Source organism: Glycine soja, chromosome 14 (genome assembly GCF_004193775.1).
Source record: "Glycine soja cultivar W05 chromosome 14, ASM419377v2, whole genome shotgun sequence".
In the NCBI taxonomy this organism is placed as follows: Eukaryota; Viridiplantae; Streptophyta; class Magnoliopsida; order Fabales; family Fabaceae; genus Glycine; species Glycine soja.
In genome coordinates this window covers 17,445,540-17,472,792 of record NC_041015.1, presented here as the reverse complement: position 1 = coordinate 17,472,792, position 27,253 = coordinate 17,445,540, and the positions used below count along the sequence as shown (strand labels likewise).

Genomic DNA, 27,253 nt, shown 5'->3' with positions numbered 1-27,253 from the left:
TACATATATATATATATATATATATATATATATATATATATATATATATATATATATATATTACACCACTACACATCTTTCAAATGTCAGAACATAATTCAGTTTTTACATATATCTAAACTTGGGACTTACATGCCCAATCAAAAAGAGTCAAGGAACCAACTAAGGAAGAGTTCATAACAAAACACAACTCTCCCTAAAATAAATTCCAATGTTATCAGGTCGGCTTGGCGGCTCCAACAAAAGACTTCCCTCCAAGTCACCTACTACTGCTCATTTGCTCCCACGAACGAAAGTTTGAGATCATCATAGGCACCAATCACACGGTACGAAAATTGCAAAGGTGAGTTTATTATAAAAGATCAACAAACACCAAAAGACAATGATTAACAAGAATAGAATAACAATAACCACAATCATTCTCAATAACCCATCTGTTCAACGTACACTTAACAAACTAGTCATCAACTTTTCCATAATTTAAATCAATTATGCTCAGAATGAAGCATGTACCTGACTCAACTCTAAAATGCAATGTGGTACCATTTATCAAGAAATAGCCTAAGCGTGTCCACATGACGCTCTCACTTAGGAAAACTAGGCAGCAAGTGTCGATATCACCCTGTCGTGCACAGGCAACTACCCTCCATGGTGATCAACCTGAGTCTCAAGGAAGTTCCAAATCGAGTGACATGCCCCCAAGTACAACTATTTTTCCTCATGAAAAACAATGAGTACTTACTGACAAATTTTGTACTATTTCCATGCTATATGAAGTATGAAACATGAGCATCATCAATGCACTGGCCATGGATAGTTAAAGATTCTTAGTCATCCCCTTCTTTCTTCAGGGATGCTTAAAACTCTTTAAAACACTCTATTTCCCCCTCTAGGGATATCCAACATGGTCATCACACCCCCCATGTACATACACAGCATACATCATCAACATCAACATCATCTCATCTCAATGTCATTATCAACATCAACACCATCTCATCTTAGTATCATTATCAACATCAACATCATCATCAACATCACAAGCAATCACATTCCATAGACATACATATAAATTCATGCTCGGGATTCACATTCCTCAGGTCTTCAAGCAAAATAAACCTCATACAACAACAATCCATAATATCACGAGACTCATATTTTTTAGGAAAATTCTAAATTAAAGAGGAGAACTATGGTATTTAAAACAAAGTCTTCTGCCCACTTAAAATCTAATAAAGAAGTAAATAGAAGAACAAATATAAAATTTTGGGCAGAGTCCCCTCTATAATTAATATTTTCCCCAAAAATTCCAATCAGTACAACAACAACATCATTGAATATTTCAATCATCAATAACAAATATATCACATCCCATTAGTTAAAAACATCGTTTTTCTTGAAAACCAGCATGCACATCAATAACAAATATATCACATCCCATTAGTTAAAAACACAGTTTTTCTTGAAAACTAGCATGCACAGGGATAAACATACATCCCCATAATTGGGTTCCCTAACCCTAACTATGGTATCAAAAGTTGTAAACAAACAATAAACTCCCCTCACCTATCTATATCTCTCTGTTAGTTCCTTGCGGCGTTCTTCTAAGATCTCTTAGGTTCACGTCCAAACGCAGAGCTTTATATACCAAATCAAAGATAATTCAGTATAGATTTCAAAGACAAGGTTAATATTAACTTTTGGGGTCAAATACCCATTCAATTCAAAAAGGGGTTAAAGGGGTGTTTTGAGATCCATATCAAAGAGAGGTCATTTTGAAATTCTGATCACGCCACTGTGATCAAGGTTCATCAAATGTTACAAAAGCAAAGTCTATTTTATAAAAAAGGCAACTTTTACAATGTCTCTTTTTCAAGGGTTTTTCAGAGGAAGTGTAAAACAACAAATAATGGTACCCAAGTTAGAAGAGATGCAAAGATAGGCTCAAACTAACAAGGAAAAGGATTAAAAATCACGGTTACCTCGAAGAAACCGCGAAGGAAGGATTGGAGCATTTGTTCTCTACCGAATTCTTAAGTTAAGTTTTGAAGATTCCACTCTGATTGAACTGTTCTTCTCCATGCGGTGGTCCGATGGCAAGCAAAGGCAGCTCGTGGCGGTCACCAATGGTCAATGGCGGTGGAGGAGGAGGTTGGGGGTGTTGAGGGAGGGTTTTGGGGAAGAGATGGAGGTGAAAATGGTTGTTTTATGTTGTTGGAGGTATTTGTAACCTGCAAGACTTACCCAAGTGAAATTTGGCTAGCATGGGCGAGCTGATCCAACTCAAATTCGCCTGGGCAAATTCTGTTCCAACAAATTTTACTGCTTCGGTGAAAATATCTTATCTCATACTAAAGATGTATACTATAAATCCCAAAGGTTAGAATGTGCATAATTGGGTCTGAGGCCTACAGTTCAAATTTGAAGGCGATCCAATGGTTAACAAATCTAGGATTGTGCTTTTAGTGAAACAGGTTTAGGTAAAACTTGAAATCTCATAATTTCAACCTAAATCAATAAAAGTCAACGTAACTCAACATCCACATCAAGCAAATCGCACATGGCTAATTCACACAATACCTTAACTCATCCAAATTAATCAAGTAATCAAATAACACAAGAAAAACATCAAACATCTATTTTCAATTATCGAAATTTCAGGGCGTTACAAAAAGACCCCTCATTGGACAACATTATTGGAGAAATATCAAAGGGAGTTTCTACTCGCTCTAGACTCAGGATTTTATGCAATAACATGGCTTTTGTTTCTCAGATTGAACCAAGAAACATAGATGAAGCCTTGTACAATGAACACTGGTTGATGGCTATGCATGAAAAGCTAAATCAGTTTAAAAGGAATGAAGTGTAGGACTTAGTTCCTAAACCTGCCTCTTGAAAAAGATGATGGTGCTCAACAAACCAAGAGGGGGATAGGGAGGTGAATTGGTTTTCAAACAAAATGAACTTTTAAAACAGAGTTGCAAAAACTTCTTTTGTATGGATCATACCATAAAATTTTTCATAAATTGAACTTAATCAATATTTAATCAATCTACACTTTTGCACAAGATCCTTTATTAGAGTTCTTTCTTTCACAAACATATATCTTGAACCTTTTTGAAAAATTGATTAATACTTGAATGAGAGATAAAGATCAGATCAAGAGAAGAAATACACAACCTTTTTATACTAGTTCACTCTCTATCACTAGAGAAGCTAATCCAATTATCTAATCCAAAACCAGAATTAGATTTTCACTATGCATAAAGAATCTTTACAAGCAATCACAGCCAATTTACAGTTCCCACCCTGCAAAAAGAGACTTAGGCACCCAACACTAGGGTCATTTGTGAATAAGAGCTTAAGAGAACCCTACTCTTAGCCCAAACTAGAAACACCTATTCTAGCATGCCCTAAGCGATTCATGCACAAACAAAAAGAGATATGTAAAACCATACACGAAAACCAAGAGTAAAGATAGACACAACCTGATCAATCATTTCTACAAAACCTTGCTTGACTAAAGAGGTGTTCTTCTTGAACTTAAGAAAGTGACATAACTCACTTATCACAAAAGATCTTCATAATCAAAAGATTTGAAGGTGTGAGTTACTTCTTCAAAGCACTTTTCTTCTCTTTTTCCTTTAAATAATAACAGCACATAATCTTAGCTCATTCAAAGGCTTATAGTGTTATTTTTTATATTTTTTTAAGAGAACACAAGTCGGTTATTTATAGAGAAAACAATTATAACTACATGTAATCGAATATATCTACAAGGTAATTGATTAATTCAATGAAGTAATTGATTAGATTATCTTTTTAATAGATTAAAGTGTTCTTCCCAAAACCTGTAAACAACTCCAAAACAATGTAATCGATTATATCACATGATAATCGATTAAAGCATAGACTCTTGAATAAAATAGTCATTGTCTCAAAAAGAATTGTGTAATCGATTATGAGAAGGCTGCAATTGATTAAATCGATATAAGACATAACTCTGTAAGCTTAAAACAACTTGTGTAATCGATTATGATAAGGGTGTAATCGATTAAAACAGAAAGTTTTGCCTTCTGAAGAAACTTTTCTAACTTAGAAATTTTCTTCATACTTACTCATGATGATGCACGATGCACAAAAGATATGATATGGACTAAGATGCAACATCCAATATAACAATCAATACAAATGCTTCTCAATGGATTTGGGCATGTAAAAGACAAAACATCTTCAAGCTTTTCTCCAAGCTTTAACCTTTAGTCTTCATGTTGCTCACGTTGCTCCCCCTATCTCTAACAATCTCCCCCTTTTTGGCTTTGATGATGCCAAACTTGAATATGACATTGAGTGCATTTGGAGGGTTTGAGTCTTGAGATTAGAGACTTGTTTTTGTTCGTCAATCCTGAAAATTCTTAAGACTTAAGAAAAGATCAATTCATATCATCACCATCATCATATATCTTAGTATATAATTTTACTGATGCTAATGTAATATAATGCAGTGCAGTATGCTAGTTCATCTCCCAAATGCTTATGTAATACAATGGAAGCAAATATCCAATACATATGTAGTAGTTCATATCTCCCCTTACGCAAATATGCAGTTCATCTCCCCCTTTTGGCATTAACAAGGCCAAAAAGTTTGAACTTATACACAAAATAGAACATACAAACTAAAGGGAAATAAAATGATATCATTTCATTAATCATGAAACATTACAATTCATTAATCATAGATCATGAAAAAACTTAACTATCATTATAAGACAAAGACAAATAGAACAATACATAAAAAAAACATATCAACAGATAGCAGAACCAAGCACAAGAACATAATTATGTTTCATCATCATCCGGGTTAAGAAGGTTACTAAGGGTTAGCCTAGTTTCTATGTTCTCTAGCTTAGTGGTGATGTTTTCTAAGGTGTTGTGAACATCAACTGAGTGCTCTTGATGAAGGTGAAGCATGGCATCCATCTTTGAAATCATAAGAGACTCAAAAGGACTCCATTGGTTTGTATGCTCTTGCCGAGCTTCATCTTCTGCTTCTTTCATCTAGTCCATGTTTGCTGCTACTGGTGGCTCTCCAACCATGATCCATTCATGTTCAACAAAATTCATCCCTAGCTTCTTGAGATGCCTTTTGGTTATCTAATTAGATGCTTTGGTGAAGTCTGCGATCTCATTAGAAACATCATTATTAAAATAATCAATGAATCTAGAGGCTAACACAATATACGAAAACTCATAATCCACTAACCGATGGCTCTTCAACATGATGACTTCAATCAAAAGTACACAATTTAGTTGAATACTAGATTTTAGACCATACACAATCTATAAATCGTTGTCAGTCACCTGTGCGTGGTTGCTGGACCTTGGTGTGAGAATGTATGTTATGAGGTACATGAGCATTCTGTCTTCAATAGTTAAACCACATACACCTAGGTGATTCCTCAAATTCCTTACTAGGTCAAGGAGCATACCTCTATAATTTTGCATCTTACTGTAACCATCAATAGATTCTTCAAACTTGCAGACTCCACCTATGTCTAGTCTGGCTATTGCCTTCCTAACTGCAGCTTCAATAACCATTTCTACACCATTAACAGTAGAAAACATATTACCTTCCATATCAGCGTAGACACAAGTATAGAAAACTTTCACCAACACCAGGTAGAAAGTTCCTTTCATCTGAACAAGCTTGGACAAACCCTGTGCTTCTAGCAAATCAGGAAAGTTAAACCCTTGCTGAGAAAACCACTCCAAGTCTAGAAACTTGGGTATTCTCATATTCTTCACTGTGTATAGCATCTTGAAGTCATTCTCCTTATTCTCGTTTGTGAACCATGTATCAAGCCTATTGAGAGCAACCTGAGAGCACTATTATTGATTTCTCTTGGAGGGACTTGGCCTTCTTCTGAGCTCTGGAGGGGTTGCTAGCCATCTGCAGAAGAGAAACAGAGTGTTCGAAGGTAGATGAAAGTTTGGGTTTTAGAAATGGGTGATTAAAAGAGGTGTTGGTGTGACTGAGAAGAAGTTAGGGTTTCCTTTTATAGAGAGATAGTGACATTCTGGTTGGTTGAGGTAGGTGGCGGGAGTAAATGCTAGAGTAATGGAGGTTTTGGTGAGGTGAAGATGAAGAAATGTAACAGGTTATATGCAACAAAACACAAGTAATCGATTAAACTGGTCCTCATTTTCACATAAAAACAAAAGCTGATATAAGTAATCAATTAAAACGCAAGCGTAATCAATTAAATATGCCAGAAAAACTCCCCATGAGGCCATGGTAATCAAATTAAAACGTTAAGTAATCGATTAAAATAGAACAAAATCCACAAAAAAACTTATACTTACATGCATGTAATCGATTAATCAGACAGGTAATCGATTAAAACAAATAGTTTTAAACCAAAACACAAAAAACATGAAAATGGTAATCTATTAAAACATGGGGTAATTGATTAAAACAAAAAGTTTTCAAAACTGAAAACACATACCAAGCAATGGTAATCAATTAAATCAAGGTAGAATCGATTATAGTTTTGTTCAAGATAATGATTGATTTTTTCAGGAGTCTTTGCTTTAATCGATTACTTCTCTCTTGTTTAAGTTGTTCAGAGGTGAATAAGAACACTTTAAATGATTACTTAGGTCATTTAATCTATTACATTGTTCTTGAGTGGTTTTCCAGATGTTGGATGGACACTTTAATCGATTACTTAAATAATATAATCAGTTACTTCATTGAAATAATTGATTACCTTATAGATTTAATCGATTACATGCGATTATAACCATTTTCTCTATAAATAACCAGCTTGTCTTCACATCAAAATATCATGAGATCATTAGAGAATACTTAATACATCTCGAAAGTTACTTCTTAGCCTCAGAATGAGAAATATTTTATACTTTCATCAGTGAACAAGAGATAGAGAGAAAAGAGCTTTATAATAACTCATAACTTCTTAATCTTTTGATTTGGAAGATCTTTTCTTGGAAGTGAGTTATTTCTTTTAAGTAGAAGGAGATCAATGTCTCAATCCAGCAAGGCTTTTGTGGAAAGATTGGTCAGGTTGTATCTCTTCTACTTGGTCTTTTGTCATGTGTATGGTTTTTACACGGTCTTGTGTTTATGCATGAATTGCTTACAACATGCTAGATTAGGGTTTTCTAGTTTGGGCTAAGAGTAGGGTTTTGTTAGGCTTATATTCATAAAGGGTCCTAGTGTTGGATGCCTTAGTCTCTTTTTTCGAGGTAGGAATGGTAGATTGTTTGTGATTGCTTGTAAGGATTCTTGATGCATAGTGGAAATATAATTCAGGTTGTGATTAGATAACTGGATTAGCTTCTCTAGAGATAAAGAGTGAACAAATGTAAAAGATTGTGTCTTTGTCTCTTGATTCATATTTTTCACTCATTCAAGGTTTAATCAACTCATTCAAGTTTTATTCAAGGTTTGAAAAGATTCAAGTTTTATGATTTTGAACGGAAGGAAGTTAATGAAGGATCATGTGTAAGGAAGGATTGATTAAGTATTGATTACATTTGATTCATATTTATTTTGTGATATGATCCATTTAGAAAAGTTTTTTTTTTCGCATTTTTGGTTTTTAAAGGTAAAGTTTTGTTTGAAAACCAATTCACCCCCTTCTTGGTTTATTGAGTTCCATCATCTTTTTTCACTTTTAGCACATGATCTCTAAGAAAATGATGCCTTATTTCTATGTGTTTAGTCCTAGAATGCATGACAGGATTTTTAGTTAGATTGATCCACTTGTGTTGCCACATTATAGAGGGATGTGATCAAGGTTTACTCAAAAGTCTTCAAGTTGTTGCTTCATCCAGAGACTTTGAGCACAACAACTTCCAACTACTATATACTCAGCTTCTGCAATGGAAAGTGCTACACAAGCATCTTCTTACAATTCCAAGACACTAGAGAGCTTCCTAATATGTGGCATGTCCCACTTGTGCTTTTTTCTATCTAATTTGCATCTTGCAAAATCTAAATCTGAAAAGCCTGTTAGATTTAAGGAGCCTTTGGGATACCATAAACCTACATTGGTTGTGCCCTTAAGGTACTTAATGATCCTTTTAACGGCTGTTAAGTGAGATTCCTTAGGATTGGCCTGATATCTTGCACATAAGAAAATGCTTAGCATGACAACTTCATTCTCAGTTCAGGTTCATAGTCAGTTTTCTCCCATTCTGAAAACCTTTGACTATATTCAGGATCCTCCAAAGTGATATCCTCTGGCAGAAAAATTTCTTCAATCCTTGTTTTGTCCTAAGGAAGAACTACATTCATCAAGTACATCACCTAAGAAGTTGTTGGAGGTCTAGTGGAGTGGAGAAGGACATCTTAAAAAGTTTTGCTTCCATGCCTCTCCATATGGTGGCATCAGAGGGATAAACCTTCCTTTTAGTTGGCCTATGCTCAAAGATTAGACTATTTAGATTGGGAGCAATAGTGTGTCTGATGGGAAGTCTTTGAGAACTGGTTGTCTTTTTCCATACAATCCAAGTGCTCATTCTTCCTTTTCAGGAAAAGTATCCTAAAATGGATAGTTGAAGGGATCAATACCTGGAAAACCTTCCTTTCAGAGATTTGTAAGATAAAGCTTGTCATGCTCCACTTATTGCATCTCTGGATGAAGAATGTGAGACCCAATATCACTTTTCGTGTTCTAGACTCTATTGCAAGTTTGCCACTCTAAGACTCTATGATTTTTAAAGCTAGGATAAAATCTAACATTAACATGAGGCTTAATAGGTGTAATCTGTGGAGATGGAGGAAAAGGTCTTGAAGGAAGAATGCATTCAATGGCTTGTTGTTGATATTTCCTCATTAAACATTTGTCAATTTGAGCAAAGAGATCAATCAGTCTAATAGGCTCCTCAAAGGCCATCATGATCTTCTTTTGCTCCAAATGATCAACCATATCTTCCATGGATACAAACTCTAAAGCACTATATAATTTTTCCATTTGTCTGAGTCTGTATCCATTTCTTCAGATTGTGCAACTTTAACCAGTTGGTCATCATCAATAGACATTGGTTTTAGATAGAGACGATTTTCACCAAGATTTGTCTCAACTATATCATCCTCTAAATCTCATAGAGATGCTTTAATGACAAACTTAAACATATCCTCTTCAAAAGAATCATTCTTTTCATGATCCATGTCTTCAGGAACCATGGTAGCTTCTATCTCTACTTGTCTTTCAGCAACAGATACAGGCATTAGTACAGCTTCATCCTTTGTGGTAGATTGCACCTTTTCAATCTCTCAAATCTCAATTCTTCTTACTTCATCTTCTAAGTGAGCTATGACAGACTCAAGCACCACTTTTTCAAGCACAGACTCACCATTTGTATCCATCATGGTGGCCTCCTCAACAGCCTTTCTCTGCATTTCCTTAATAGATAAGGTCTTTAGAGATTCCTGAACGACAAATTTTGGAATTTCTTCAGATACCCTCCCAACTAAGGCATCCAATCTTGAATCTTCTTCTAGTTTCCTTTTGTGCTCTCCAATAGACAAAGTTGCCACAAAAGTCATAGCAGCCTCATCTGTAACAACTCGCTTCGTCGCTACGATATCACCACTCTAAACCGCAAAAATTTCAATTTGTAATTGAAAACTCCGTTAATTTTGCTCATGAAAAATGAAAGTAAATTTTTCACGATATACATTCACCAAACAATGCACCATTACTTAAATGAATATATATATATATATATATAGTAACTCAGTACACATCATTCACATAATGGAAACTAAATTAGTTCATACATATAATTAAATATGTGATTTACATCCTCAATTAAAAAAAAAAAGAATTATGGAACTAGCTATGGAGGAGTTGATTAACAAAACACAACTCTTTCCCAAAATAATCCCTACGTCATCACGTTGGCTTTGCGGCTCCATAAAAGAATATTACTTCACGTACTCTACTATTCTCATTCTGTTCCCACGAACAAAGGTTCATGATCATCACAGGTACCAACCACACGGTACAAAAATTGAGAGGGTGAGTTTATTATAAAAGAAATTAATACAAAAATCAAATAACCATAATTAGTAAGAAAACATTAATAAATACCATAAGCATACACAAACATCCATTAGTCCAATATACACTGTCGCAACGTGCCCTTTTGCGGGCGAGCGAAGGCGAGGCTCACGGGTGCGCTTTCCAAAGGAGGAAAGATGCACAGAGTCGCCACCAACGTTTATTTGTGTAAAACGTCGGGAAAACCGAAGGAAACCGGTCGAAATGAAAATTCTAAGTTCGGGAGTTGTATTTACGTTTGAGGAAGGTATTAGCACCTCTCACGTTTGTCTCAAAGGACAACAGCCTATTTTTTAGAATTGTGAAATTGTGTTATCTTAACTTTAATTTCTTTTTATTTTTTTGAGGTCGACAAAAGCGGGGCTCTTGCTCCTGCGTACCCTCCATCAAAGAGGAAATCAGACCACGTAGTTCTTTCTTAAGGGTGAATCAAACGATTCTTTTACTTGAAAGGTGATCACTTAAAGGTGTTGAGCCTTTAAAAATGATCCATTTAACTTGGTAAGAAAAAGCTGAGATAAAACTTTCAAATCCTTTTTTAGTGATTTTTTTTGTGGACGAGCTTGACTTGGCGAATTGATTTTAGCCTTAGTTTAGCTTTAGTTATTAGTCAATTCGATTAAGAATGAGAAATCCCAAAGAGAAAACGTCTGATTGGTTTTTGTGCTTCATTTTACTAAAAGATATATTTTTTTATTATTATATTATTATTTTACCTCTTTTTTATTTCCAACGTGGTTACGGCACGACCGAACGGTCGGAATTCATTTTAACCGAAATTAACGGACGATACAATTCAAATGATCGATGGAAATTTATTTTATTTTTTTATTAGGTGAGAAATGACTTAAATAAATGACTGAAGCACGTCAAAATGGGGTATAGAAAGCGAATGAAAACGAGAATAAAAATACATGAAACAAAATGTGGACCACCACGGGTACATAGAATGAATTGAAAAGCTCGGTTTGGGATACTTACCAGTTGAAGACTAAAGAAAATGAAGAACGAACGATGAATGTCGAAGAACGGTTGAAAATCTTCGCATAATTACTCACAGAAACGTTACGGAAGTGCCTCGGCTTGGATTTTCTTCACGGAAACAATTTTCCTCAGCAATTTTGAGAATAAGAAGTGCCAAGAAGGCTGAACCCCTTCTCCCTTCATTCCTCCCCCTATTTATAGCAAAATAGGGGAGGAGCTTGCCACCCAGCTTGCCCAGGCGAGCAAGGTTGCTTTCTCCAGAAGCAACAGCCTTCTGGAGGAAGAATCTGGAAGGCCCAAGTGGGCCTAATTGCTATTTGTATCCCCTTTTTTACTAAATGCACCCCCCCTTTACCTTTTTTAGTAATTCTTTTTCCGTAACGTTACGAAACTTTACAAATTTCGTAACGATACTTATTTTCCTTCCGCAAGGTTACGAATCCTTACGGATTATGTATTTACTCTTTTTTAGCTTTTGAAGAAGTTACGAAAACTCACGGATTGCGAAAAACACCTCCTTTCGATTTCCGTCACCTTACGGAATTTTCACGGATCGCATAAGCCTGCTTCCTTTTGAGTTTCGGCACGTCTCGAGACTTCACATATTGTCCAACAAAGGACGCCAAGTATCTCGAAGCGGCCAATCAAAGGTTGTATATCATCAAATAATAATCCCCGGACGAAATTAGGGTATGACATACACTCAACAAGTAGTCATCATCCATCCATAATTCCAATAAATTATGCTCAGTATGATGCATGCACCTGACCTCAACTCTCAAATGCAATGTGGTACCACTCATCAAGGAAATAGTGTAAGCGTGTCCGCACGACACTCTCACTTTGGAAAACTAGGCAGTAAGTGTTGAGGTCACCCTGTCTTGCACAAGCAACTCCCCGCCCCCCCTCCATGGTGATCAGCCTAAGTCTCAAGGGAGTTCCAAACCGAGTGACATGCCCCCAAGTACAAGTATTCCTCCTCACGAGAAACTACAAGTACTTACTGACAAAGTTTATACTATTTCCATGCAATATGAAGTATGAAACATGGGGACCAACAATGCACTGACCGTGGATAATTAAAGATTTTAAGCCATCCCCCTCCAGAGATGCTTAAAACTCTTTAACCATTCTATTTCTCCTACTAGGGATATCCAACATGGTCACTACACCCCCCATGTACATACACAACATACATCATCACAATGACATTTTCAACATCATCAACATCTCATCTCAATGTCATTATCAACATCAACATTGTCTCATCTTAATGTCATTCTTAACATCAACATCATCTCATCGCAATATCATTCTCAACATCTCATCTCAATGTCATTCTTAACATCAACATCATCTCATCTCAACATCATTCTCAACATCATCATCATCTTATCTCAATGACATTATCAAAAATAACAACATCATCTCATATCAACATAATCATCAATAACAACATCATTTTGTATCAATATTATCATCAATAGCAACATCATCTCATATCAACATAATCATCAATAACAACATCATTTCATGTCAGTTAATATCATCAATAACAATATCATCAGTGAATCACATTCCGCATATACATACATATTCAATTCATGCCTGAGATTCACACTCCTCAGGTCTTCAAACAACACAAGTCTAATAAAAACAATAATGTCATTTATCAATAACAGACATATCGCAGCCCATTAGTCAAAACATTGTTTTTCTTGAAAACTAGCATGCAACAAGGACAAGCATACATCCACATAGTTAGGTTCCCTGACCCCAACTATGTTATCAAAAGTCGTAAATTATAATAAACTCCCCTCACCTATCATGAGTTCTATGTCAGTTCCTCTTTGTGTTGTTCAGAGACCTCTCTCGTTTACGTTCGTCAGTCCAAACACAAGGTTCTATATCCCAAATTGAAGGAAATTTAGTATAAATTTCAGAAACAAGGTTAATGACAACATTCAGGGTTAATTACCCTTGTCAAAACATAAAGGGCTAAGGGGGTGTTTCAGATTCTACTAAAAGGAGACATCATTTTGAAATTTTGATCACGCCAATGTGACCGGGGTTCAATGAAGGTCATGAAAATAACATCAATTTTATAAAAAGATAACTTTTACAACATCTCATTTTCAAGGGTTTTTCAAAGGAAGTGTAAAAACACCCTATTACAGTTCCCAAAAGACAAGAGACGCTGAGATAAACTCAAACTACCTAAGAGGAAGGTTTAGAAGTCAAGATTACCTCAAAGAAGCTACAAAAGAAAGGATTGAGTGATTTGTCTAAACCGAATCCTTGAGGTGGATTTTGAGGATTCCGTTCTGATTAAAACGTTCCTCTTGGTGCAGTGGTTTGGCGGCAAGCAACAGCGGCTCGTGGTGGCCACTGGTGGTCATGGGTGGTGGAGAAGAAGGTGTTAGGGTTTGGGTAGGCATTTGGAGAGGAGGAGAGTGAAAAATCATGTTTTTCATGCTGAAAAATGTATTTATAATCTATATATCTCGCTTAGCGAGCTCATATCGCTAAGAGGGAGTCCACTTTTGGTGCTAAGCGGGAAAATTCTTGCTGAGCACAATTCCTCTTGCGCTAAGTGCAACAATTCTCGCTCGGGTTGGAATTGTGCTTAGCGCGCTTCTCACGCTAAGTGAGAGTTGAAAATTTGTTATTTCAAAAATCCCAACGGTCAGACTATACATGTGTCATGAATCTAAATTCAAAATTTGAAGATGATCTAATGGTTAACGAATCTAGGATCTCAGTTTTATCGGAATAGGTTTAGGTGAAATTTGAAATCTCATAATTTCAACTTAGGCCAATAAAACTCCACATAACTCAACATCCACATCAACAAAATCACATATGACTAATTCACACAATACCTCAACTCATTCAAGTCAATCATATAATCAAATAATACGATAAATACAATTGAACATCGATTTATAATTAGCGATATTTTAGGGTGTTACATCATCCATGTTGAATGCCTCCTTTTTCTCCAAGGATTTATCAACCTTGGCCTTCTTTCTTGTTTCAAATAAGGACTTCTTCTTAGCCTTTTCCAAGGCAACAACTTCCTTTTTGCTCAAAGTGGGTGAAGCCAATTTGAGATTCTTGAAATTCCTACACATAACCTTCACCCTCTTTAGCCTTTCCACCTTAGACTTCTCGAACTTCACCCAAATCGGCTTCACCCACTTTGATGGTGAAGCTGGCTTAGGCTGAGGGGTTGCAAGAATCGCAAATACAAATTCTTGTGGCTTGAGAGGAGAAATAGAAGTAGGTTGAGGTTATGGTTAAGGGTGTTTGATTTTGATGGTTGGTCTTTTGGTTTTTGGTCAAGATTTAGGTTCAGACTTAGAGTTTGGAGCCTTCATCTTTTGGGTTGTTCTAGGGTCTTAGGGTTTAGGGTCAGAAGGTGGTTGTTTCTTTGGCTTAGTCTGAAGGTTTGGGTTCAAATAAAGGTTGGGGGGTTCTTTTTGTGGGTATTTTGGGTGTGGGTTAGCTGGGTTTAGGTTGGGCTTGCTCCCCGTGTGTCTGTTGAGATGTTGATCAAGACTCAAGATCCTAAGTACCCATTGTCTGACCCACCATTGACAGTGGTTCCTCCTTAGGCTCCTTCTTGATCTTGTTCTTAATATGCTTCTAAGCATTTTTTGGGAAATTATTAGCAATTCTCATCTTTACTAAGGTTACCCCTTTAAGCTACGAGGCTCCGTTAGATGGTTCCATAGCAGACACATCCACTTCAGTATTCTTCGTGATCATAGTGAATAGCATTTCAAAAGGGACAAGGTTCTTCTTCACTTTGGGGTGGAATCTATCTCTGAAGGCTTGTGTCCAATAATAGAAGATGACTTCTGGTAGACTCACCTTCTCTCCCACCATAACTTATACATGCATAATATGTCCTTATCACTAACATAGTCTTGCGACCCCAATCTGGGCATCACCATGTTGAACAGGATGCTATGAATTAGTATGCACATGTAGGTTAGGTTTTCAGTTCTTAGGAACCTAATCATTGCCTTCCTATCGTCTATGATTGAATGTGGACCACCGTACACCATGGGACGAAAGTTTCTCCCATGGATGCACGCAATTGACGTGGGAAACCCTAATAGCACAAAACCCTAACAGAGCCTCTCATTGCCCTATTTATAGAAAAAACTTCCTCCAATCTTCTTGCCACACAACCTCATCATTTTTCTTCAGTCGTTGACATAAAGGTTGTGTCTGGTCTTAAGATGTTGATAAAAACTAAGCAAGTTAAGTTGTTATGCTAGTTAGCACATGAACCTCCTTCACACTAGTCACATTTCTCATATCTAAGACGAGTGAGCATTTTTTAGGGTTAATCTCGATTCCCCTTTGGGTGAGCATCAACCCAAAAAAAGTTTCCTACTAGGACACCAAACAAATACTTCTTTGAATTTAAGTTTCAAATTGAAAAGTCTAATAATCTCAAACAATTCGTTTAAACCAATCTAGTGATCTCGAGCATTAGTTGACTTAACAACCATGTTGTCCAGAAAAGCTTCTACTTTTCATCTAAATAGGTTAACCAACGCATTATCCATTTAACCTATAGTGTATAACACATGCATTCAAATATTTATTAAAACATTTTACCAATCTCTTTTACATGTGTGTAAGGGGTAAATCAACGATTTCCACTACATCGAGCCCACTTGGCCTAATCTCATGCATGCGAGACTTATGCCTCTTTATAGCTAGTTTAATCCATCTCATCTCATATAGATATATATACTATATAAGAGAGGCTAAACTACTCAATGTGGACTTGGAACCTTTTTGAAATACTTCACAAACATCAAGTTCATTTTTTCTTCATGATAACATTCTCAATATTTTTACACATACCAAATATATTTGTGACACTCCCACAAATTATAATTCCCAAGAAACATGACTCTTGGAAAACATAATTCTTAAAAATGAAAAATAAAAATTCTATTTCATTGGAAACATGGAAGGCAAAAGTTTTCTTTAGGTGTCATATTTTGTAGCTAAATTTTGTATTATATAGTTTATCTTTATATGATCTATCATTTTGAAATGTCAAAGAAGGTCTTGTATATTTTAAAAGGTTAAAAATTATCATGTGGATTTATTGGGATAATTTTTTCTAATTAAAATATTGAAAATGTTTAAACAAACTAAACTTTTCTACCTATAATTTTTAGCTAAATAAGGGTGGAAATTTCTTATAGATCTTAAGGCTATTTGACATCCACTTTTTCCTTATAAGTATGATAATATGAGGTCTATTCATAGAGACAACATGGATGGACAACTTCTAGTTCAATTTGGTATTTATATTTGTTAGAGAGTGGCAAACACATCCCACAATTTTAATTTACTAAATGTGTATTAAGAATGGTGTACCCATAGAGGTTGGACCACTACTAAGGGTATGGCTGAGGAATACCCTAGTTGAACACCTCTAGCCGGAGCTGCCAACTAGCCTAGGCTAAATACCCCTTCAGTTAGGACCTAAGCACACCATGGGCAAAGACCAAGAAACACACACATGACTACCCACCTAGGTTGAACATCCTATTGGCCTAGATCGAGTATAGGGTTGGAAATGAGTCGAGCTCGGTTTAGCTCGGCTCGTTAATATTTAGCTCCACTTGATTTCGAAATGAACCTTTTTTTTCCAACTTGAACGAACTCAAGTTAGTTAAAGCTCACAAACAACTCAATTCAACTCGTTAGCTTGAATCACATGAACCAAAAGTCAAATTTTTAAATCTTATTCATTTCAATTTTTTAATTTATTAGTAGATTTTAGATAAAATGATTGTTTAATTTTAAAAAAAAAAGATAAAATTGGACTTATTCTATTAGCTTTGTAGGACCACAAGTGTGTGTGTGTGTGTGTGTGTGTGTGTGTGTGTGTGTGTGTGTGTGTGTGTGTGTGTGTGTGTGTGTGTGTGTGTGTGTGTGTGTGTGTGTGTGTGTGTGTGTGTGTGTGTGTGTGTGTGTGTGTGTGTGTGTGTGTGTGTGTGTGTGTGTGTGTGTGTGTGTGTGTGTGTGTGTGTGTGTGTGTGTGTGTGTGTGTGTTTACCCGCTGGTTAACATGTAGGGTACGAGTATCATAGTATATATATGGTGGGTACCTATTTCCCATTACATTACAAAATTACCCTTATATATACATATATTAGTCAGGAAAGAAACCTTATATTCCTAATCTAATTTTCACGTTGTCTCAACCTTCAGCCTCTTTCTTCCTTTCTTCTTCAACCAAATTGGCACATTAGTGCACCCCACTGGCCTCCATCTTTGTCTAAGAACCAACAATGACACTCAGCAACAACTCCTACAACCTCCACAACTTCAAAAAGGGGAGTGAGCGAGTCTCTTCTTTCCACTGGCCATAACCTCCACAGCTTTGACCTACCCATCATTAAAGACAAGAAATCTTCACACACTAAATCTGAAAATAGTATAATTTTATATTTAAATTTTATAGCAAATAAAGGGTTTGTTTGATAAAGTGTCTTTTAAAAGATTCACCCTTTTTATTTTATTTTTTAGTTTCAAGAATCCATGGATGCCCACAGGTATAAAAAATTCGTAGGTAATTTTCAAACGGATACCCGTTAAGTAACAAGTGAGAAATTTCCACTAGCTGGAAGCCACAACTCTTGTCCAACCTGACCTATTGTCATCTCTAGTTAGCACTATCTTTAACCCCAAAGGTAAGGCCTATGGACCCAGGGCCCATTAATACATCAATATAAAGGGTGAGATTTTTGAGGTAGCACACGCTGTTCATTCTCATTTATTACTTCTATTTACTATATTGGGGAAAGTACTAATTTGAGCGTCGAAGTGCTTTCGCAGGTACCCACCCCTGCCACATCGAAGAAGAATTTCACAGAGTGAAGGATGATAAACCCGAATTTGACTATATTTTGATGTGAGTTTTCTTATCATATTCATGCATTTGATATATTTTATTTGACAAAACTCAAAATTTGGTATAAATTTGTGAAAGACAAGTGCATAAGAGACTTTATGTGGAAAATAGCTAAAAATCATGAATTCTTGGAGCTAATCAAATTATCAAAAGACCACGGTCTTGGTAATTTTGTATGCGTGCAATAATTTTGTACATGTGCAATATTATGTATACTTGTGGTCCGCCTGCATCACCTTTCACTTAAAGATTGCAAGAATCACCTACCAGATTTAAATTTTAATTGATAAGATTAAGAGAAAAAACTCTTTAGTTAAGCAAAGATAGAAGGAAGACCTCCACATAATATTATAAATAAGGAATGAAAGTCTCTCTTTTTAGCGTCTTTTGTTCTATTTATGTTTTTAAAAGTTTTAATAGAGATGAGGGTCGTGTGAGAGTCTTTTAGTTGAGGAGGACCGTAGAGGTCACAATTGGGACTGATTCTAGCCAAGTCTTCTTCTCTTTTGGTATGTTTGTGTTCTTTATTGGGATTTCTAGTTTTTTCATGGTCGTGACCAGCTAGTCACCCTAGTTCGAGATTGCGATGTAGCCATACTCTTTTATCCCTTTTCTGATTTTAATGAAACCCTCAATATTTTCCTATCAATTAAATCTCTTCTTTATTTTTTATTGTTAATTTGAAATTGATCACTTTGAATCGTAATCTATTGCATGACGATGATCATCTGTGTGTAATTGATTGACCTAGGAAGAGATTGTTTATATGTAACATACATGATCAATCTGGTTATGAGAATTTCTGGTGGATTAATTTGATTTTTAATTATCCATGTGATTTAAGAACTTTATCCCTTGACCTAAATTAGTATATCTATGATCAATTGAATATTGGTTTAGCACAAGGAGCACTATTAGACCTATATCAAAGGCTAGTAATTGAATTAGGGAAATACTGGTAATTGACAATATTTGGGGTTTTGTTAGAATTAGAATTGCGAAAAAATGGGGTATATGCAAAATCACAATTCTAGGCTGCTTATCATAATTGTTTCACATCAACAATTCTATGTCAATTCTTATTTATTAAATTGAGTAATTTCCACAACTATCATTTATTTAATTTAAACCCTTAATTGCTTAGTTTTGTAAAATTAATTATTTGGAAACACAACTGGTCCTTTGAATTCGATATTTAAACTTTTAGTTCACTATTACTACTGCGTAAGGTGCGCTTTATTTTGTGCACCTTATTTTACACATAAAAAGGACAAAGACACACCACACCGAAAAAGAGAAGATTGCTCTAGTACCCTCATGTAGATACAAATGGTAAAAAATATAGAGTAGGTTCGATTTTACACAATGTTTGGATTACTAATGCTATCCTGAAGCTTTCTTCCCTCACTTATCCCATGTTTCAATTGATAAGAATGCTACATGCAGTGATAATAGTGTTAGTTATGGATGTGGAGGAGAGGTCTTTTGGTGTTTGTTATGTTGCTAAATGTTTTGAGTTCTTTATTCCTTGTCTATGGTTCGCCAGATCAACGAATGTGGAAGGATTTATCTTTAGGCCTCTTTTCATTCAAATCAACTTACACATTTTCATAGTCTTAGTTGCCATTAGGAAGTTTTCATTCTCGATAATCATGCTATCTTTAAAATATTTTTGAAGAGTTATGTTTCTCTCAAAGTACATGCATAATAATGGCAAGTCATTTTGGATAGGTGTTTCTAACTCGAGTTAATTTATCTAAAAGAGGAGTATTATCTTAGGTGTAGGGTCCTCCAAACATTGATCCATATTGATTTTAATCCTCTAAAAATAATTTTATTTACTTAATCTCTAAAATTTTTGAAATTCTCCTTTTAAGTCCTTTATTTAACTATGTTTATTTTCTTTTTGTTAAATTAAGCTACCTCCACATATTGTAAACAATGTGACTGAGACTCAAATTGTTATAAATTCTCCTTTTAGGTCCTTTATTTAATTATGCTTATTTTCTTTTTGTTAAATTAAGCTACCTCCACATATTGTAAACAATGTGACTGAGACTCCAATTGTTGTAGTCAATGCACTATTGATGATTATTCTTAGAATCAAGTTTCACCTACAATAGAGGTGATATATGAGTTTAATTGTATGGACTTGTTTGAGAATAATAGAGCTGTAATCTATTATTTTCTCTATTTTTGTAGAACACACAAAATGCTAATGCTGGAAATAAAAATGTTACTGTTAGAAAACTATTGTAGTAAAATTTTAATAGAAATAAATTAACAAAATTAAATAAAGGACTAAAAAGGGGATATTTGAAAATTTTAGGAGCTAAATATAATGAAATTATTTTTGGAGGACTAAAATCAATATTATAATGCCCTAAATTAGAGCTCACATATACGCATACAATTGTGCAACTTTATTAAATAATTTGTTTTTGAATAAATTAACTTAGTATAATCAAAACGTCATGATAAAACCATCTGAATGCAAAAATTTCAAATGTCTCAATTTAAAACAAAACAAAGCTTTAACTTTCTCATTAAACACATAGTTACAATTAATTCCTCAAGCCACCATTCAATTTTTCTGAAATAATTGCTTTTACATAATAATAAAACGTCTTAATACAAATAGCATCGTATCTCAGCATACATCTTAACATCGAATAATTCGTTTGTAATCTCCGAGGAGTGTGCTTCCAAACTTTGCATACCCTCCTTTTGACACTATAACTATGATCGGGTTCCTTTCGCCAGCTCGTACTATCGACTAGGGAGCGACATTTGCAACTGTTGAGGATGCGAAGATCGAGGAGAACCTTTTCAAGGTATCCACTTAGATAGATTTGGGGTTATGGTACAACATGCGGCTATACATGCAGTTTTTTAGATTACTGCTCGGAGTCTTACCTTCTTTTTTCTTTTTGTTTTTTTGTTGATATGGGTAGCTTAGGGATTCAGCTATGTACGCCTTTTGATATACTTTCTATTCACTATTTGTTGTTTTATGATATGGTTATCATTACTTTTGACACATAATATATCATTATTAACATTACCATTACTTTCACCAAATCACCGATCACCGATCACCAATCACCAACACTCTCTCACCTTCATTAGTTTGTCGACACAATTACTTTCACCAATCACCAATCACCAATCACCATGCCAGATCTGCCACATGATACAACCGCGTTAGATTGCTGCACAATGTCTCTTGCCATCCCTACTCTCTACTCGAGAGCTTCGCCTTTGTACTTATTCACATTGGATCTTGTACTCTACCACAACAGAACATAGAATAGAGACAATATGGTAGTTGGTGCAAAGAATAGAACTTCGAATTGCACTAGTGGGGGTGATACTTGGCTTAGACAAATGAAGAAGAATGGCATTTATCAGTAGTTTTCATTGTTGTAGTTTCTTCGTGAAGAAAAAACAACTTGATGTTAGGGTTCATAATTGCACAAAACGAAGCAACAACTTTGAACAACGTTGAACCATATTTGGGTTCTCTAACTTGAAAAATAGGTTAAAAACAAAGTTGAGTAAAAAACCTTTAAAAGATATAATTGTCATAAAGTTTTAAAAAAACACGATTTTCATGATTTTACAACTTCAATCCCAATCTCATTAGCAATTTGAATCTTTCAGAGAGGTTAAAATATAATCTTGACTACCATAGTAACAAGTACAATGACAAGACGATTTTGAATCTAACTGAGGGATTAAAATACAATTTGACTGCCATTCTTCTTCCTTTGGATTATTTTTTTAAATTTTTTTAATACAATTTGACTGCCATTCTTCTTCCTTTGGATTTTTTTTATTGTTTTTGGTGGTTTATGAACCACCAGAAAATTCTAATTTGGAATTCTAAATGCATACCGACAATTTTAGATACTACCACAAATTCTTTTCTAAAATTTAACAAGCATTTAAACAAACCAACCTAATACAGGGAGCAAAAGCATTTTTTTTCTATTTTAGTATAGACCAACAACGAATTGTTTTAAATAGGTACCAAATGTAAAATTCGATTATTCATAAAAGACAAAAAAAAAATATTGAAGTCATTTTTATTATTATTCACTAAATTATTTTATGCACACCAAATGTTGAATAGGATAAATCATTTATCCTTTTCTACTCTTACCTTACTTTTTTTTACATATATTCTTATATTGATCACCAAATTAATTTGTCCTAAAAGTATTAAATAATTATAATTTAATGATTAGAATAATAAATATTTCTTTTATAAAATTGTGTTGCGAAAAATAGTCAAGTTTACATCCAATACAAGTTAGTTCTTCTTGAAATGTTGAAGATACATTTTAATTAAATATCTATAATTAACAACATATAAAAATAATCGTGCATACACATCTTCAATAATAAATTAATTTGCTTAAAGGAATTTATTTAAAATCATTTTTTTAGTATGACCTACTCAAACAAGCAATTAACATGATTAAGATCCACAATGAAGGCAAAACCTTCAACGTGAAGAATCATTGCTTATTGTTTTAATATAATGAGAGACCCACTTTTGGAATCATCAAATGAATCAAACATTTCCCCTCTTAATTAATGAATGAAAATAAATAAATAAATATGAAGATATTCAAGCAGCTTTCCGAATCTATATATATATATATATATAGTTGTCTCTAGAAAAAAATTATTCACAAAAATGTAATCATGGTAACACGTCTTAAAGTCTAACCCATGAGTCTAACTGGTACCTTTTTCCTCCGTTTAAATGTCCTAGTCAATGTTTACACTATAAAATGGAACTATTATACATTTCTACACTATTAAACGTTAGGAATTAGGACCAAGAAAGGTCAAGTTTGAATACTAGCTCGCACAATTTCTTTTCCAATTTGAATATATGTGAATTTGAATTATTTTGTCCTCATCATGTTCTGCTTGAGTTAACTCGTATTTTGGGTCAGATCACTCACCATTCAAATGATTTCACTTTACACCTTTGAAAAACCTGCAGAAAAGGGCTTCAAAATCTTGTCAAACTGCAACTCCCACACTTAACAAATGGAAATAAATGTCTTATTATGTATAATGAAGGTCTGATATATAACCTCAAAAGTATTCCCACCATAACTTTCTAACTTTTGAAGCCCATGTCATGCAAATCCGAATCATCCTTTTTTTCGAGGCAAAGGTTTAGTAGTACAAAAGTTCTCCGTATGCTCCGGTAGTGGTAGCCTTCAATAATACATATAAGAATCCAGATGGGGCACTTGCATAATTATGCAAGATTTACTTAATCAATGAGATTTCCATGACTTTTCCTTAGCACTGATAGATTTATTTGGTGAGATAAATTCATAAAAAAATTGAGTATTAATATATTCTTATATATGTTGGTATAAGTGGAATTAAAATTTAATATTTTATCTAAAATCTTAAATTTAAATCTTGTGAATAAAAAAATTTTAATTGAAAAGAGACTTTATTAATGTTATTAATTAGATACTTCAATTTAATTAGTTATCAACAAAATTAAAAACTATTTCATATTTATAATATAATAACTGATATATATATATATATATATATAACATTTGCAAATGGAAGAATTATTTCCTTATAAAGTGGCAGGCCATTCTCATTAGAAGAGTGATCAATATTTATATTTAATGTCAACTAAGATTGTTGGGAGAAAAAAGTATATATCTTTCAAAATAGGATTGGCCAAATAAAGAATCTACATGTGTTCGATGTTAATTTGATAAAAATGAATATTTAAGTATAATTTCATTATGATGCAATATCTGGCAGAATAAAAGATATATATATATATATATATATATATATATATATATATATATATATATATATATATATATATATATATATATATATATATATATATATATATATTGTGTCCTATTTTGGTTTTCCTACTACAAGACAAAGCGTGTCCTATTTTGTCCACAAAAGCTAAAGGAGAAACAAAAAGGATTCTCTATCAAAATTTTCTGTTTTTTCCCCTTTGTCGCATGAGTCAAATATTATCATGGAATAAAGAAATAAAATTCTTTCTCCCTTTCTTTTTTTAATATTTTAGACTTTGAGATTCCACAATCTTTCAGAATTGTTTGTTCCTTCTTTTGTCTTACTCAACCATATTCCTTCATAGCCAAAATCCGACACAACATAGTCCAATAGCCAACCTTCACCCAATTGTATGGTTTTAACCTAATCTCATATTACTCATATATATGTTCTTATAATATTTATATATATACCTAAGTTCTAAATTCTAATAGGTGCACCACATCCAACATCTCTAGCTTGCTAGCTTCCTTCCAATTTTGCAATGGTTACTACTCTTTCTGAAGCCTATAGGGACCACCCTCTCCACCTTCATCATATTATCCCCTTAGACTTTTCTTCACTTAGGACCATACCTGATTCCCATGCATGGCCTCAATCTGAAGATGGTGATGATGATAATCATGGAGCTGGATCATGCATACCCATCATTGACCTCATGGATCCTAGTGCCATGGAACTCATAGGCCTTGCTTGTGAGAATTGGGGTGCCTTCCAATTGACGAACCATGGCATACCCTTGAGTGTTGCTGAAGGGGTTGAAGAAGAGGCAAAGAGGCTCTTCGCACTCCCTGCCGACCAGAAACTGAAGGCATTGAGATCGGCCGCCGGTGCCACCGGCTACGGCCGAGCTCGGATATCACCGTTCTTCCCCAAGCACATGTGGCATGAAGGGTTCACCATCATGGGGTCTCCATGTGATGATGCCAAAAAGATCTGGCATAATGACTGTGCACGGTTTTGGTAAGTACAAAGGTTACAATCTCATCCACTTCCATGCAACGTATACAATCATATGCTAATAGAGACTTTCGTTGGCAATATCATTTTTTTCTCGGAATGGAACATTGCAATATGTTGTTGGCTTCAAGTCTCTACTTGGAATAAGAGAGACTTATCTGTAAATTTGAATTTTAAACAATTCCATTGAACAAAGGAAATAGTGGACAAGCATGCCTTAGTATTCAGCACATCTAGCTCTTTCCAATATAAAATAATATATAAATGAAAGAATAAAACAAATTTGTTACTTTTGTCCGCATTCGCTATATGATTAGATTTTTTATGCCATCACATGTACATGATAAGATAATTAGTAAAAGTTAAGGTTATGGATTTGGATTAGCTCTAAATCCGTAATTAAAGATACCCTTTGAATATTATATGCATAGTACTTTAGTTTGAGGTTATGCAACATCTCAACTACCTTAAATCAAAATCATATTTTAAGGTCTTCTGACTAATATTAATTCTGTTGATTCTATCAAGCATGCTTTTAGTTGAATTCATTAGTATAAGGTTTGATTGTAAACGGGTGCTCGATGAAATACCCATTATACTCCTTTCAGTATAACAAATTTTTTTTAACTCTTCCAACAAATATGTTGACATGTAAATGTTTTTCTAATATTAAATAATCTCAATAACTGGTAAGAGTCCACTTAATAATGGTAAAATTTAAATAATTTACACAAAATCTTAATTTCAAACTTCATTATCATCGTTATATATAAAAATTACTACTTTCGCTATAAAAACAAATGATAACATTTTTTCTAAATATAAAAAACATATAATCACTTTTATTGCATTAATTGTTAATTTTTATATCCTTATTTATTGTTAAGACTATTAATAAGATAAGTCATATTTATTAGTGAAAAAATTACATTAAAAAATAAATAATATTATTAAATACAGCCACCACATAAATCATTTAATTCAATAGACATTTTTAAAATAAAACTCAAATTTATGATATTACGTGAACTTAATCTAATTAGTTTTGTCCATTATAAAATTTCTTTACACAAAGAACAAAACATAGACAATTTATTATTTGTCTTAATTAATTGGGTCTGCTGCTTTACAATAAGAGTTGACGTTTCATTTAGTAATCTATATGTAATAAAGATTTATATAAAAATTCACCTAGATTGCTAGGATAAAACTCTAATTTTAATTAAAAAACATTGCCAAAAATACTTAAAAAATTCATAAGTTTTGTTCTTAACTATACAAAACCTCTAAAATCTGAAAAAACTGTGTATGTGCAGCCACATAATGAACAATTACCAGAAACAAATGAAGGCTCTAGCAGAGAAGCTAACACACATGATATTCAACTTATTGGGGAATATTTCTGAGGAACAAAAGCGGTGGATTGGTTCAACCAACCTCTGTGAAGCTGTTCAGTTAAACTTCTACCCTTGTTGCCCCGAGCCTAACCGAGCCATGGGCCTTGCCCCTCACACAGACACTTCCCTCCTCACAATCCTCCACCAAAGCCAAACCAATGGCCTCCAGATCTTCCAGGAAGGAGCAGGGTGGGTCCCTGTGCACCCTCACCCTGGCACCCTTTTTGTTCACACTGGTGACATACTTCACATCTTGTCCAACTCATGGTTTAGATGTGCACTGCATCGTGTCATGGTGAATAGTATGAGGCAAAGATACTCAGCGGCTTATTTCTATGCCCCCCCTATGGATCATGTAGTTTCTCCTTTGGTTCTTGATTCCTTGCCTCGGTTTCGTTCCTTGACTGTGAAGGAGTATATTGGCATTAAGGCCAAGAACCTTGGGGGAGCATTGTCGTTGATTAGTATGCTTAATAATAACTAATGTGATATTTCTCTAATTTTGGTTCTTTTAGTTGATAATATCATCTCTTTTCGGTCAACATGGTGTCGCATGATTGATAATTTCTTTTTATTGATAAATATTAATTTTTGTTAGAAATATTATCTGTGGGAGAATTCAAATTTGTGACCTCCCATCCCATCCATCTCCCTTGAGTCTCACCTTCTCATCCACCTAGTCAACCTTATATATTTGTATGATTGATAAATAATTATGTCTTTTAAATATGTGATCAATGTTCTATCACCAAATTTATATATGTGAAAAAGTGCTTGTTGAAAGAAGTCAAACTCTTAAATGAATCAAGAGATTAATTTTTAACTTTTGGATGGAGATACTTGAGCACAAAATATTTTCTTTCTAATATATTTTAAAGATTATAATTGTTGAGATTTTTAATCCTTAAATCCTTATTTCAGTATTCTTTATTCTTTATGAAGATACCAAAATTCATAGACTAGTACATAACCTAAAACAATTACTTAGATCA

General features: G+C 34.2%; 1 protein-coding gene across 1 annotated transcript; it reads left to right on the top strand.

Annotated features, from left to right (window-relative positions):
• The first annotated feature begins 24,234 nt into the window (after positions 1 to 24,234).
• LOC114384598 (gibberellin 3-beta-dioxygenase 1-like) lies at positions 24,235 to 26,990 on the top strand. The gene is made up of 2 exons (XM_028344305.1): positions 24,235 to 24,867; positions 26,181 to 26,990. The coding sequence occupies exons 1-2, from the start codon at positions 24,389 to 24,391 to the stop codon at positions 26,743 to 26,745; spliced, it is 1,044 nt and encodes a 347-aa protein (XP_028200106.1). The 5' UTR covers positions 24,235 to 24,388; the 3' UTR covers positions 26,746 to 26,990.
• Positions 26,991 to 27,253: the final 263 nt, after the last annotated feature.